The 15,000-nt window shown below is 42.8% G+C and overlaps 2 protein-coding genes across 5 annotated transcripts in view; both read right to left on the bottom strand.

The window, feature by feature from the left end:
- Positions 1 to 2,987, bottom strand: part of sephs3 (selenophosphate synthetase 3) — a 5,683-nt gene extending 2,696 nt beyond the window's left edge. The window contains exons 1-5 of one of the 2 annotated variants that reach the window (XM_034536177.1): positions 2,555 to 2,987; positions 1,713 to 1,834; positions 1,261 to 1,368; positions 932 to 1,086; positions 1 to 54 (exon numbers count right to left, since the gene is read on the bottom strand). The exon at positions 1 to 54 is cut by the window's left edge and continues 37 nt beyond it. In XM_034536177.1, coding sequence (XP_034392068.1) covers positions 1 to 54; positions 932 to 1,086; positions 1,261 to 1,368; positions 1,713 to 1,808 — 413 coding nt within the window. In that variant the 5' untranslated portion in view covers positions 1,809 to 1,834; positions 2,555 to 2,987. The remainder of the gene's footprint in view (positions 55 to 931; positions 1,087 to 1,260; positions 1,369 to 1,712; positions 1,835 to 2,554) is intronic. The other variant, XM_034536178.1, reaches the window with a different exon arrangement.
- Positions 2,988 to 3,589: 602 nt separating this feature from the next.
- Positions 3,590 to 15,000, bottom strand: part of ikbkg (inhibitor of nuclear factor kappa B kinase regulatory subunit gamma) — an 18,249-nt gene continuing 6,838 nt past the window's right edge. For all 3 annotated transcript variants that reach the window (XM_034536173.1, XM_034536175.1, XM_034536174.1), the window contains 5 exons: positions 14,781 to 14,853; positions 14,551 to 14,685; positions 13,939 to 14,075; positions 13,506 to 13,582; positions 3,590 to 4,648 (listed from right to left, as the gene is read on the bottom strand). In XM_034536173.1, coding sequence (XP_034392064.1) covers positions 4,476 to 4,648; positions 13,506 to 13,582; positions 13,939 to 14,075; positions 14,551 to 14,685; positions 14,781 to 14,853 — 595 coding nt within the window. In that variant the 3' untranslated portion in view covers positions 3,590 to 4,475. The remainder of the gene's footprint in view (positions 4,649 to 13,505; positions 13,583 to 13,938; positions 14,076 to 14,550; positions 14,686 to 14,780; positions 14,854 to 15,000) is intronic.

The raw sequence follows: 15,000 nt of genomic DNA, 5'->3' as shown, positions 1-15,000 counted from the left end.
GTCCCCAGAGGTTTGGTGAGAACCAAGACGTCCCCCGGTACAGCGCCATCCGGCCTGAGACACGAGATTGAGAACATTCCAGTCCAATTACAAAGTATAATTTGATCATCCACTGCTGGAATAATACACGGCAAGCTGTGTTTTGACCTAGAATGACCCTGAAAGTCACTTTTTTAAAGCTTATACGATGAGAACATTTTGTTTTTACAGGACAGCAATAATCAATGACATGTTGTAAAAACAGGCTTCCTTCAAATGATGACAATGATTAGTGCAACCTTGTATTGACGAGCAAGTGGTCAAACCTGCAAGCAGAAAGATCTACCCACAATGCTTTAGTGTGCTTAACACAGATTCAATGAACTCTGGTCTCCTGTATTTATTTTCTTGTATGGTGTATTTTAGGGCTGCAACTAACCAAAATGTCATTATGGACTAATCGACAAATAGTGAGTATAATTTCTGAGGGCCCAAAGTGACATGTTCAAAATCAATTATATTTCCCACAGTGTTATATCTTTGAACTTTGGTTCAAAGATATAAGATATATGTGGTATATCTTTGAACTTTGGTTCAAAGATATACCACAGAGAAACAAAGATAATGTTTTGAATGGTTTCGGTCCATAGATCACAGGACATGTTGAGCTGGTGTCATCAACACAGATTTATACCAACAAACCAGCTCATGAGCAGGCTTCAAGTATTTATATACAACCCCTTCTGGCTGAAATCAACAAGGTCAACTACATTCTGTTCGGGGCTGATGAAATGCATTCTGGGAAACCTAAAACACCTCTGACTGAAGTTAAACTTACATGAGGCATGTACATGAAAAAGTGGATTTTAATGCCTCGTAAACATGAGATATCTAAGAATTAGACCCTTTCAATGTTAGAATTTTCCAAAGATGCAGAGACACAGCGACTCACATGATGAACTCGTTAGGCTGGCACACAACAGATGCGACTCCTCCCACGATGATCCAGGGGTTGATCACGGTCTGGCCACCCGTCACAGAAGTCCCCCCCTCCTCCGCTGCATCTCGAAACCCTTGAATCATCAGCGGCATCACACGCTCACGGTCCTGTGTCACACACACAGAAGGTCATGAATCATGATAGGACACCCTACTTAACCGTAAAGAAATCAACAGACACAAGTCAAAATTCCCTTCCAAATATATAATACACTCAGTAGCCACAACATCGATGAATAAAAGTCAACACCTTGGTGTCCACCCTGGAACACACAATGCTACCTTGTCATTCATCTTTTGGCTGACACTCAGGAGCATCAGCATGTTGTCACACTCCGTGATGCCCATGGCGTAGAGATCACTGAGGACGTTAGCGCACGCTATCCTGCCCTGAGACAGAGAGCAGAAAACTAGTCAAAACAGACAAGGTGTTCATAAGATACCACTAGCGGGAGGGGCTTGAGGTCACAGGCAACATGACCTTTAACCCTTCCAATATATCCCTTCCAGGTGTTGCGGAGATATCACGTTCACGATAACGGGACGTACAGACAACCCAAGAACATCGTGCCTTCAGCCAACGCGCAGGGCATTAAAACATTACAATAAATATTGCTTATGGTAAGATGACTTACGCACAAGTCAGGTGCACATTGTCCACAAAGTGTGTTTGGACAGATCTACTTCCTGGATAGGTTGCCCACATATGAGGAGAACACATACTAGAAACCCACCATCATGTAGGGATCCTCCACCAGAGGGTAGAAGAAGTCGGTGGTCTGGACCAGCGAAAGCCCTCCATGCCTCAATGGAATCACACAGCAGTCCATCCCCACACCTGGAAACAAGGTTTGTACTAACTATCATTATTAATGAGAGTTATGTCAGAGTGAAAACACTGCGCTCTTAGTCTGTGTGTCTTTACATGACTGTTGTGTATGAAATTAAGGTGTGTTACGACACACACTCTGTTATTACACACACACACTCTTTGTTACTAGATAGATACTTTATTAATCCCCAAGGGGAAATTTGTTTAAACTACTACACACACAGTGTAGTGTGTAGTACACTGAGTTACTACACACACACACACACACACACACACACACACACACACAGTGTTGTGTTACTACACACCCACACACACACTCACTCAGTTTAGTGTTACTACAACACACGCGGTGTTACGACACAGACACAGTCTCTGTTACTACACACACTACTGCTGCCTCTAACATGCTACACTAAGTAACAGCACTTCCACATTGAGACACTCTTACTCGTGGGAGTACATGTTTGACTGAAGCATGAACTTTGCACTCCACGCAGCAGCATATTTCTGCTGAGTCAGACTCTGGTCACTCGCGGAACAGCTAGCTAGGTGACTAACGTTACCTATGTCATGGGTTTACGGTGCAGCTAGGTGAATGAGGTTACCTAACGTATGTCATGGGTTTACGGTGTACTGTGGCTAACAGAGTTAGCCACATTTAGGCTAGGTTACGGACAATTGTTAACCACCAGGGTTCCTGACATGAAAGCTAGCTCTGCTAATTCAGAATGTGTTTCTTACCGAGTCGAGGCAATTGTTGGCCGAACTCTGATGCTTGGTCTCCGGCCTTCCCTGTCCCCTCGGCCCGGTCCGCCTCCAGTCCCGCCAGGAGTTTGAGCAGAGCCTCCTGCGGGACCTTACAGCCTCATCCTTTCAGGTCCGAAAACGCTGTGAGACGGAACCCGCGCTCGAGGCCGTGTTCCTCGGGTTTGAAAGGCTTGTATCCGGGGGGAAAACACCCCTCGGTTACCACAGTCTCTGCCGAGCGAGGCGGGGAAGTTGAGCCTGACATGCCTGGCTAAAGACCTCTTCAAACACACAAGGCAAGTCACGTACACTCGCAACTAAAGGCGCAAGGATGAATGGAGCGTGTGTCGGGCGAGCTCTGGTTGGAACAAGATAAGAGTGTAGATTAAAATCGGACCAATGCAACTTCCTGTCAGAACCTTCACAATATAGTGTACATGCACTAACTCTATATAAACACTACATATAGGTCTCATGGATACTAAACGGCACATGCCTACCATATACTGCCTTAGACTTGAGTTGACTTACATTAGAAAATGGCTATTTAAAGCCATAGTGACGGCACAGTTGTCATGAGATATCAGCGTAAACGCCTTACTTTGAAGGCGGCCGTGACCATATCCGGTGCCTTTATGCGTGTGGCAGTTCAGCTTGATGCAGCACAAGTCGTGGACGCTACATCGGCTCTGCCCTCGCTCACAGTAGATCATTATTTATATCATTTTCTGGGATATTTATTTTAGATCTATATACAACATTGCCGTTGAGATAAAGTTTAACGAAAGTTAAACTTTAAAAGAACAATTATGATGTTCAGGCGCGTGGTGTGGATTACCCAACCCCTTGACCTTTATTTGTAACTGGCTGTACCGCGATATGACCGCCAGAAGCCGATCATCACGTCTTTTCTGTGGCTCTGAACCCATCTTTGGACACTTTGATCGAGTGGTGATGGATTAAAGCAGGACGTCGTCTCTCCTCTTCTTGGACCTCCGGATATTTGTCACATTGTGTGCACGACAACACTGATTTGTTATTATTTTATTTCGTAAATCAACAGTTTTGAAACAAGATTTTTTTTGCACCAAATGATCTATAATTTCTGACAATATTCACACAAAGTTTAAAAGCCCATCAAAGTGCTTACCTTCGGATAGATACATAGCTAAGTGCCACAAAGAAAAGACAGAACAAGGGGCACAAACAGAGCCTTGAGGGGTTAAAGGTCTAGCATCAGAGATAAAGCAGTGGTCTACACAGGCAAAGCACACAGAGAATGGCTACTTTTGAAAGTAAATCCATCTCTAATACATAATAGTACATGTTTTGATGCAATGTAGACAGCAACATGTATGACCAAAACATTTGAATATTCTATATTACTTAAAGCTCACTAGGTTATTCACATTGTCATGTTTTTTCTCATTTGGAGGGAAAATTACCCTTTGGAATTGTCACTTATGTCACCTTATGTCCAATGATTATCAATGTGTATAAGATGGATGATACATTCAAACAAACGTATTCCACAGTATGCAGTTGGAACGATATATCAGGGACCATAAACACATACGGATGGACATGTGCATCAATATGCCGTGTAAGAGGCATAGGGGGGTGGGGGGCATGATGAGAAAAGGACGGGTTGCAGAAATGCAAATGCTACAGCAGATTTAGAATCCACGGAGCACCTTTGGGAACATACCATGCTGATTATCTGTCATTTCCTGTTCATATTGACATCCGATTGTTGCTTGTCTTGATTCCAACACATGTGATTGTTTAAATGGTAAGACCCACAATATGTATTTGTATACATGGCAGAGAGAGTAAGGTGCAACTACCAACATGTTTTTTTCCAGGATGTGCCCAGAGCCAGGGGTGTTGGCGTCATGGCTGAACTATGCTCATGTTACTGTATACAGTCCATGACGTGTATCTGCAGCGTGTCCATATCTGGAGCCTGGTAGTGGCACTTAGGACAACATAAATGTGGCAGCTCCTCAGCTCCGGCTGCCCCTTGATCCCCGACTGGTACCAACCCCGGATTTCGGAACGAGGGGGCAGGGGGCACTGTGTTGAACGCTGCAGCAGGGAAAGAAGGCATGTTCAAATGACTTCCTACCAGAAATAAACACCTTGAGAAATCCATTGAATAATTCAATTTCCCTTTTTTTGTCTACAGTCAACCAGAAAGAGACATCTTCTTGAATAGCATGGGTTTCATTGAAAAAATATATATTAGAACACACTTTCGGAATGATATAGTGTGTTCTAATATAAATAAATAAATAAATAAATAAATATATATATATATATATATATATATATATATATATATATATATATATATATATATATATATATATAGGCTTCTCTATTATTATTATTATTATTATTATTATTATTAGTAGTAGTATTAATGATAGATAGTGTAACTCTGGGCACATCACTGTTAAAGAGCAGACCTGCACAACGGACATTGAGCTGTTAGCTGTTAGCATGAGGCCATACTATCTGCCAAGGGAATTCTCGCATGTTATCATGGTGGCTGCGTACATCCCCCCCTCTGCTGACGCTGAAGCGGCCTGTGACGTCATCCACTCAGCGACGAGCAGGCTGCTGACACAACACCCCAATGCCCTCCTCCTTCTCTCTGGGGACTTTAACCATGCCCCTCCGTCCTCCACTCTGCCCACATTCACCCAGTACGTCACATGCCACACCAGAGACAATAAGACACTGGATCTCCTCTATGCCAACACCAAGGAGGCATACTCATCATCACCTCTCCCTCCCCTGGGCCGATCTGACCACAACCTGGTGCACCTCCTGCCTGTGTACACCACTCTTGCACAGAAGCAGCCAGCTGTGACCCGCACAGTTAGACAATGGACCGATGGAGCCGAGGAGGCTCTGAAGGACTGTTTTGAGACAACTGTGTGAGAGGTATTCAGTGATGCCCATGGGGAAGACATCGACGGTCTCACCGACTGCATCACAGATTACATCAACTTCTGTGTTGAGAACACCGTACCCACCAGGACTGTACGGTGCTTCTCAAATGGCAAACCCTGGATCTCTCCAAAGATAAAGGCCCTCCTCAAGGAGAAGAAGAGGGTCTTTAGATCTGGCAACAAGGAGGCGCTGAGGACTGTGCAGAGGGAGCTGAGGGTGGAGATCAGGGAGGGTAAAGGACCAGGATGGAGGACCAGCTGCAGCAGAACAACACCATCGGGGTCTGGAAGGGCCTCAAGACGATTTCTGGGTTCAAGGGGCTCAACCAACAGCCTGAGGGGGACCATAAGTGGGTGAATGATCTGAACTAATTTTTTAACAGATTTGACCAGCCATCCTCCCCTCCCCCCACCCAGACCTCCCTGCTGCGGCCGCTGCAGCCCCCATCTTTTGCACCCCCTGCGGATTATTGCCCCCCCTCCCCCTGCACCTCCCCCCTTTCTACAGCACTCGGCCCCCCTTCACACCTCTCATACTCATACTCATACTCAGCACCCTACGACCGGCAACCCACCACACCCCCCAGCGTGTCCCGTCACCAGGTGAGGAAGGAACTGAGGAGGATCAAGGTGAGGAAGGCCACGGGTCCAGATGGCATCAGCTCAAGGCTCCTCAAATCCTGCGCAGACCAACTGTGCGGGATAGCGGAGCACATCTTCAACTTGAGCTTGAGGCTGGGGAAAGTACCACAGCTATGGAAGACATCCTGCGTGGTACCGGTACCAAAGACCCCGCAGCCCAAGGACCTCAACAGCTATAGGCCGGTGGCGTTGACATCCCACCTGATGAAGACCCTGGAGAGGCTGGTCCTTGTCCATCTCCGCCCCCTGGTGAGCTCATCCCTGGACCCACTTCAGTTCGCCTACCAATCTGGCATCGGGGTGGATGACGCCGTCATCTTCCTGCTGCAGAGATGCCTCTCTCACCTGGAAAAGGCTGGAAGCACTGTGAGAGTCATGTTCTACGACTTCTCCAGTGCCTTCAACACCATTCAGCCTTTGCTCCTGAGGGACAAGCTGAAGCAGACTGGGGTGGAACACCACCTCACTGCATGGATCCTGGACTACCTCACCAACCGTCCACAGTATGTGCGGATACGGGAGTGCGAGTCAGATCGGGTGTACTGCAGCACAGGGGCTCCACAGGGAACCGTTCTGGCTCCATTCCTCTTCTCCATCTACACATCGGACTTCAAACACAACCCTGCCAACTGCCACCTGCAAAAGTTCTCTGACGACTCTGCGATCGTCGGCCTCATCTCGGCCGATGATGACAGGGAGTACAGGGAACTGAACCAGGACTTCTTAGGATGGTGCCAGCGGAACCGCCTCCAGATCAACTCCAGCAAGACCAAGGAGCTGGTGGTGGACTTCCGACGTGGTAAACGCTCTCCTCCAACACCAGTGAGCATCCAGGGACTGGACATTGAGATTGTGAAGTCTTATAAGTACCTGGCTGTTCACCTGAACAATAAACTGGACTGGTCTGACCACGCTCATGCACTCTACAAGAAGGGACAGAGCAGACTCTTTCTGCTGAGGAGACTGAGGTCCTTTGGGGTGCAGGGAGCACTCCTGAAGACCTTCTTCGACTCGGTGGTGGCATCAGCCATCTTTTATGGAGTGGTCTTCTGGTGCAGCGGCATCACAGAAGCTGACAGGAGGAGACTGGACAAACTGGTGGGGAAGGCCAGCAGCGTGCTGGGGTGTCCTCTGGATACTGTGGAGGTGGTGGGAGACAGGAGGATGATGGCCAAGCTATCGTCCCTGATGGACAACACCTCCCACCCCATGCAGGGTACTCTGGCAGCGCTGCACAGGTCCTTCAGCCACCGGCTGATTCATCCCCGGTGTCTGGGGGAGAAGTACCGCAGGTCCTTTCTCCCCGCTGCTGTCAGGCTACACAAAAAACTGAGCTCCCAGTAGGCCACAAACACTTAAACACTTTGGACTTCGCACTGAACAGCACTTTAGCCCAGTTGCCCAGTTGTGCAATACTAATACGTTTAAGTACTTTTTAAAAAAAATTTTAAAATTTATTTTATACACTTTATCCACTTTATTCTATTTCTACTCCGTCTGTATATATAATATTCTTCTTGTTTTTTACTCTTTTATCTTAATTCTGTTATACTACTTGTTTTACTTATTACTGTGAGCAATGCTGCTGTAATCCTGTAATTTCCCCACTGAGGGACTAATAAAGGATTATCTTATCTTATCTTATCTTATTATACGTTATACTATTTGTAGAAGTATTCAATCTAAAAGTGATCAAGTCCATCATCTTTTGCTTGATTCCAATTTAGACATTCTCTGTCTATCTGAGACCTGGCTCCACAAAAATGCTCCATCAGCAGCAATAACCGTGCCAGGTTACAATATTTACAGGAGAGATAGGATTGGATCTAAGGGTGCTGCTGTCATGATCTATGTGAGAGATCATATCCAATGTGATGAAATCCATTGGACTGTCTGTAAAGACTTGGAATGTATAGGTCTAGATATAATTTTATTACCTCAATGTCTTTTTCACTTATTGTAATTTATCGGCCTCCCTCTTCCAAAAACAGTTTCTATGAGGAATTTGAGAAACTTTTAAAAGAATGTGATTTCAGTAAATAGGTAATTATTATGGGTGATTTTAACAAACTGGGAGGAAAAATCATCTAGAAAGAATCTTAAACGGATAACTGATGACTTTGACCTTGTACAGATGGTCTGTGGGCCCACAAGACTAACTAATTCTTCCAGGACCCAAATTGATTTAATATTTAGTAATAGGCCTGATAGAGTTCTAAAAACTCTCAACATGGTAACTGGTCTTTCTGACCACAATCTAACTCTGGTAGCCAGGAAACTTACCGGCCTTGGGTCAGGGATAATGAATCTTTTAGAATCCCCAAAAGAAAATCAAGATATTTTTCATCACACTCTTCAACTAATTGATTGGGATGATCTACTGTTGGGAATAGACATTGAGGAAGACAGTAACAAATTCTCAGATAAATTAGAGAACACTATCAAGGATTTTAGTTGCAAATTTAGGCACAAACATATCAAACACTCTGTTCCTTGGATAAATGATGATATCTTAAAAATAATGAAAGAACGGGATTCGGTCTTAAAAACTGCAATTAAAAATAAATCGAGCCATGACAGACAACATTTTGCTATGCTAAGGAACAAAGTGGTAATGAAATTAAGAAAAGCTAAGGCAGATTTCTTCCTGACTATAATAGAAAAGGCGAGAGGTAAAACCAAAATGATCTGGGATCAGTTACACAAGCTAACGGGACATCCCAACAAAGTAAGGAAGCTGCAGGAAATTTACATGAATGGGAAACTGTCAAATAATCCAGTTGAAGTAGCAAAAGCTTTCAATCACTATTTCATTGATTCTGTAGCGACCATTGCTAAATGTTTCTCCCCTGAGATTAGACCTGTCTGTACACTAAATTCATTGGAGCCGACCTTCAGCATAAGAAATGTCACTCATTTAGAAGTCACGAGAATAATCAATTCTCTTAAACCATCCAAAACTAAAGATACATTTGGTATGGATGCCGTTATGCTCAAAGTACTTACCAAAACACTAATAGATCCCACCAGCAATATTATCAACCTCTCAATCTCTCAGAGCATGTTTCCAAGTGTTTGGAAGTCGGCCGCTGTTGTTCCAGTATTCAAAGATGGAGATTGCCTTTCTACCTCTAGTTACAGACAGTTCAATCCCCGCCCTAGTCGATGTGTCCTTGAGCAAGACACTTAACCCTGCATTGCTCCCCGTAGATGTGTCTACGGTGTATAATGTAAAGTGTCTTTGAGTATCTTGAAAAGCACTATACAGGACTGTCTCAGAAAATTAGAATATTGTGATAAAGTTCTTTATTTTCTGTAATGCAATTAAAAAAACAAAAATGTCATGCATTCTGGATTCATTACAAATCAACTGAAATATTGCAAGCCTTTTATTCTTTTAATATTGCTGATTATGGCTTACAGCTTAAGAAAACTCAAATATCCTATCTCTAAATATTAGAATATTTCCTCAGACCAAGTAAAACAAAAAGATTTATAACAGCAAAACAAAATCAAACATTTGAAAATGTCCATTAATGCACTCAGTACTTGGTTGGGAATCCTTTTGCACGGATTACTGCATCAATGCGGCGTGGCATTGGAGGCAATCAGCCTGTGGCATTGCTGAGGTGTTATGGATGCCCAGGATGCTTCAATAGCGGCCTTTAGCTCATTTGCATTGTTGGGTCTGGTGTCTTTCAGCTTCCTCTTCACAATACCCCACAAATTCTCTATGGGGTTCAGGTCAGGGGAATTGGCAGGCCAATCGAGGACAGTAATGCCATGGTCAGTACACCAGTTACTGGTGGTTCTGGCACTGTGGGCAGGTGCCAGATCATGCTGGAAAATGAAATCCTCATCTCCATAGAGCTTTTCAGCAGACGGAAGCACGTAGTGCTCTAAAATCTCTTGGTACACAGCTGCAGTTACTCTGGACTTGATGAAACACAGTGGACCAACACCAGCAGCTGACATGGCTCCCCAAACCATCACTGACTGTGGGAACTTCACACTGGATTTCAAGCAACTTGGATTTTGCTCCTCTCCAGCCTTTCTCCAGACTCTGGCGCCTTGACTTCCAAATGAAATACAACACTTGCTTTCGTCTGAAAAGAGGACTTTGGACCACTCTGCAACTGTCCGGTGCTTCTTTTCCATAGCCCAAGTCAGACGCTTCTTCCGTTGTCTTGAGTTCAGAAGTGGCTTGACCGTGGGAATACGGCTATTGTAGCCCATTTCCCGGACACGTCTGTGAACAGTGGCTTTTGATACCTGGACTCCAGCTTCAGTCCACTGTCTTTGAAGCTCCCCCAAATTCTGGAAGCGACTCTTCTTCACAATGCTGTTAAGGCTGCGGTCATCTCTCTTGGTTGTGCAGTGTTTCCTGCCACATTTCCCCCTTCCAACAGACTTTTTGTGGATGTGCTTTGACACTGCACTCTGTGAACAGCTTGCTCTTTGAGAAATGTCTTTTTGTGTCTTACCCTCCTGATGGAGGGTGTCAATGATGGTCCTCTGGAAAGCAGTCAGATCAGCAGTCTTCCCCATACTTGTGATTTTGTTTACTGAACCAAGCTGAGTGTTTTTCAAGGCTCAGGAAACCCTTGCAGGTGTTTCGAGTAAATTAGACGATTCAAGTGATTAGTTGAATACCCTACTAGTATACTTTTTCATGATATTCTAATATTTAGAGATAGGATATTTGAGTTTTCTTAAGCTGTAAGCCATAATCAGCAATATTAAAAGAATAGAAGGCTTGCAATATTTCAGTTGATTTGTAATGAATCCAGAATGCATGACATTTTTGTTTTTTTAATTGCATTACAGAAAATAAAGAACTTTATCACAATATTCTAATTTTCTGAGACAGTCCTGTATAAATTAAATGGATTATTATTATTATTATTATCTGCCATTTGAATACCAGTTCCTTTGCCCTTCATCCAATGCAATTCGGCTTTAGAGCCAATTATTCTACTGAGATGGCCACCTGTTTCTTCACAGATAAATCAAATTTCTACTCGACAAAGGGGGTGTTGTTGGAGTTGTGTATCTTGATTTCAAGAAGGCATTTGACACTTAATCATAGTATTCTTTTGTCCAAATTGCTACATAGTTACAATTTCTCCTCAGGTACACTTAAATGGATTGCATCATATTTGCTAAATAGATCACAGTATGTCCAAATTCAGAACCATCAATCCACTTCCCTCCACAGGCATCCCACAAGGATCTGTACTGGGACCATTACTATTTTCTTTATATATTAATGATCTGCCATCAGTATGTCCTCATACCAATATTCAAATGTATACTGATGACACCGTAATTTACTTGCATGGTAGCAATTTGGGAGATGTGGCAAAAGAACTCACTAAATCCATGGCTAATGTGACTAGTTGGTTAACGCAATGTTGTCTACAACTTAATGTATCCAAAACAGTATGTTTCTTACCAAAAGAAACTCTGGTAGTGTAGAACCGGATGTTTTTGTATCTGGGGAGAGGCTAAAGGTTGTATCTGAATACAAGTATCTAGGAGTACTTTTTGATTCCAATTTGTCTTTCAAATCCCAGGTGAAAAAAAGTTTGTAATCGGGTCAAATTCAATCTATCTAACTTTACGATTCTCCCGCAACTACATGTCAACAGAGGCAGCTAAAACATTCATGCATTCAATGGTTATTTCCCACATCACCAACTGTTTAACAACCTGGTCACATGCTAGTACCACTACTCTTAAACCATTACAGTCATTATATAAGCGTACACTCAAAACTCTTGATAACAAAAAAGTTATCTCTCAACGCTGTCCTACACTAAACAATTATAACTTGCTTAGTTGGGATAACATGATTAAATATGTATATGTCTGTCTCATGTACAAAATTATACATGGCTTGACCTCTCCTCCTCTCAAACAATTTGTCACCACACAAAATGGATATCGTCTCACAAGAGGTGCAGCAAGAGGGGATTGTATTATTATTATTATTATTATTATTATTGTATTGTCCCTCTCAGGAAAAGTGCCTTTAGTCATGCTGCTTTCTCCGTACGGGCAGCAGTACACTGGAACTCCATTCCAGGATCAATCAGAGATCTACAATCATTCAATTATTTTAAAGCTGAGACAAATAAATGGTTCATTAGTACCCAGCTCTGTCAGCACTAGACTGTTACTGCTCCTACCCGTCCTCAATCTGTCCTTGTTGGACTTTCGCTCTGTCTGTCTGTCAGTTGTTGACTGTCTGTTTTTAGGTCTCTGTATGTCTTGACTTGCTGGTCAACCATTCACTCTACCTGCATGTATGTCTTTTGTTGTTGTTTACGTGTCTGTGGTTATATATTTAATTTACTCTGTATGCTTTTATGTTTTGGGTCTCTGACATGGATGTTTTTAATTCTGTCCATTTTAACATAGTTCTCCCTTATTTTATTTTGCTTGTTTGTACATTTTATATGTAATCTTATGTTTTTAGGTTTGTTTCATAACATTTGCCTCTTGGGACTACAGATGAACAATAGCCTCTTGGCTAACTCTGGCACATTTACAGAAATGTTTATATTAATGTGCACTGTCCCTTATCAAATAAACAAAAAATTAAAAAAACACTCAAGATCCAGTGGTCGCTGTAGGTTTGGTTTCTACTCATGGGATCAAAACATTTACAATAACTCCAGAGCTTTGTCAAAGTAACGCCAGCACTTGATTTATGGTGAAGTATATATTTAGTATGAATCACTTTTTTTTAAATTGAGGATTAGGGTGACGGTCAGAAAATAGGGGGAGGGGCCTGATCTTTAGCAGGGGGGGGTTTCAAGGAAAACCATTTGGGAATCACAGCTTTTATAGAATATGGATATTTCCGTTCCTCTACTTCACTACACTTCTTATTTTAATATTGGACAAACAAATGCATTTTAAAAATGATACAAAGTAAAGAATTAACCCAACCAAGAGGATGAGGGCTCAACGCAAACCTTTAAGAGTCGCCATCAGCTTTTGATTGCCAGAACTACAAATATGGCTGTCATTGTTGGTCAGCTTATATCAATTAAGATACGATGCAGGTATACATCAGCTTAATAATGACAATAAAAGAATAAACACTTAACAGGACTGGAATCCTAAGTGTCCACCCTTGATTCCTGATCTACAGTCCTGATCTTTGGTTTGTGCAGTAGTGACAGTAGAGCTTTAGTTACAATTAGTTTTTACTAAATAATCTATTATCACAACATGTTGAAAATATATTAGCTTGAAAGGATTTCCCAAGTTTTCTGAAGTTTTTACTTCACATGTGTGTGCGTGTTATTTTGACTGTCTTGGTTGTAAAGTACCTTGTGGAGGGGGAATGTGTGGGGCCCGTGTTGAGAAGTCTTCCAGGTGTCTCAGCTTCATTTGCTCCATACGTGCACTGAAACAGAGGTTCAATACAACTGTCACGTGTAATCACACTTTAAAGAATGTCCAGAAATATAAATATGTCTTCATACACAGAGGAAAGTTGTAGCTACAGCTCTGACTTCAGATATGAGGAGGATGTGCGTACAGCCCTGCAGTAAAGCTAAAGTCACCTCCAAATGCTGATTAGAAGTCATGGGAGGAATTCAGCACGCAACGACTAAGCAACCCGGGATCAGAAATGACAGCAACAAAGACTGAGCTATCACCTGTGTGACTGGTGCATAAACATCCACATGCAGGACACACATAGTTATCATCATGCAAAAGGGCCTGCATGGTGCTGTTTGTGTTTCTTTTTTGTTTTACCGTGTTGTGGCTTCCTGTTTGAGCCTGTCAATCTCAGCCACGGCCTGAGTCAGCTGATCCTGGAGCTCCTCCTTCTTCTGGTTCAGTTTCTCTCTGGCTTCTCGCTCTGCTAGGAAGTCTGCCTTGTAGATCTCAGCCTGAGCAAAGGGAGGAGACACAGACCTTTAGTTTCATTTCAGTGTGCTTTATTGTTAAAATGTGGGCGTGGCTCATACAGGCTGATTAGTAGCTGACAAGTGACTTATAGAACAGGCTTGCAAGTGTTGACTTCAAGTGTATAAATACCTTCTTAAAACCATACACATATATACATACATACATACATACATACATATATATATATATATATATATATATACACACACACACACACACATATATACATATGTATATATACATACATATATATATATTTTTCCATGTGAAAGGTTATTTTTGGGGAGTTTTTCCTGATCTGATGTGAGGTCCTGGGACAGGGATGTTGTATGTGTACAGATTGTAAAGCCCTCTGAGGCAAATTTGTAATTTGTGATATTGGGCTGTACAAAATAAACAGAATTGAATTGAATTGAAAAATTGTTTGAGGTGTGCCCACCAGCTGTGTGCCTGTACCTGTGCAGTGAGGACCGGAACCGTCTCCAGGGAGCCTTTCTGTTGCTCCACCTCCTCCTTCAGTTTATCAATCAGGTCCTGCTTCAGGGCCAGCGCTCGCTCCGCCTCCTCTAGGCGGCTGCACAGATCTCCTCCCTGGAAGACAAGCACACATGAAACACAGAAGGATGTTACCACATGAAGCCAGAAGCTAAATAGCAAAAGCAATTAGAGTAAATATATGTTTTTACCTCACTCTTCAGTTTAGAATCATAGTCTCTAAAGAGACACGTGTAGGCATGTTGCAACTGGGTCAGTTTTTTCCTGAGTGGTAAAAAAAGGAAACAACATTTTTCCATACAATATTGTTATCAAATATCCAATGTGGTGCTGCTAACAGTATTGGATAATGTATTACCACAGTGAAGCATTTAACATCGCATTTCCAGAATGAAAACTGAGTATCACAAC

This window comes from Cyclopterus lumpus, chromosome 7 (assembly GCF_009769545.1).
Source record: "Cyclopterus lumpus isolate fCycLum1 chromosome 7, fCycLum1.pri, whole genome shotgun sequence".
NCBI classification, from domain to species: Eukaryota; Metazoa; Chordata; class Actinopteri; order Perciformes; family Cyclopteridae; genus Cyclopterus; species Cyclopterus lumpus.
The sequence above is the reverse complement of the archived record's forward strand: the minus strand, read 5'-3'. Positions and strand labels throughout refer to the sequence as shown.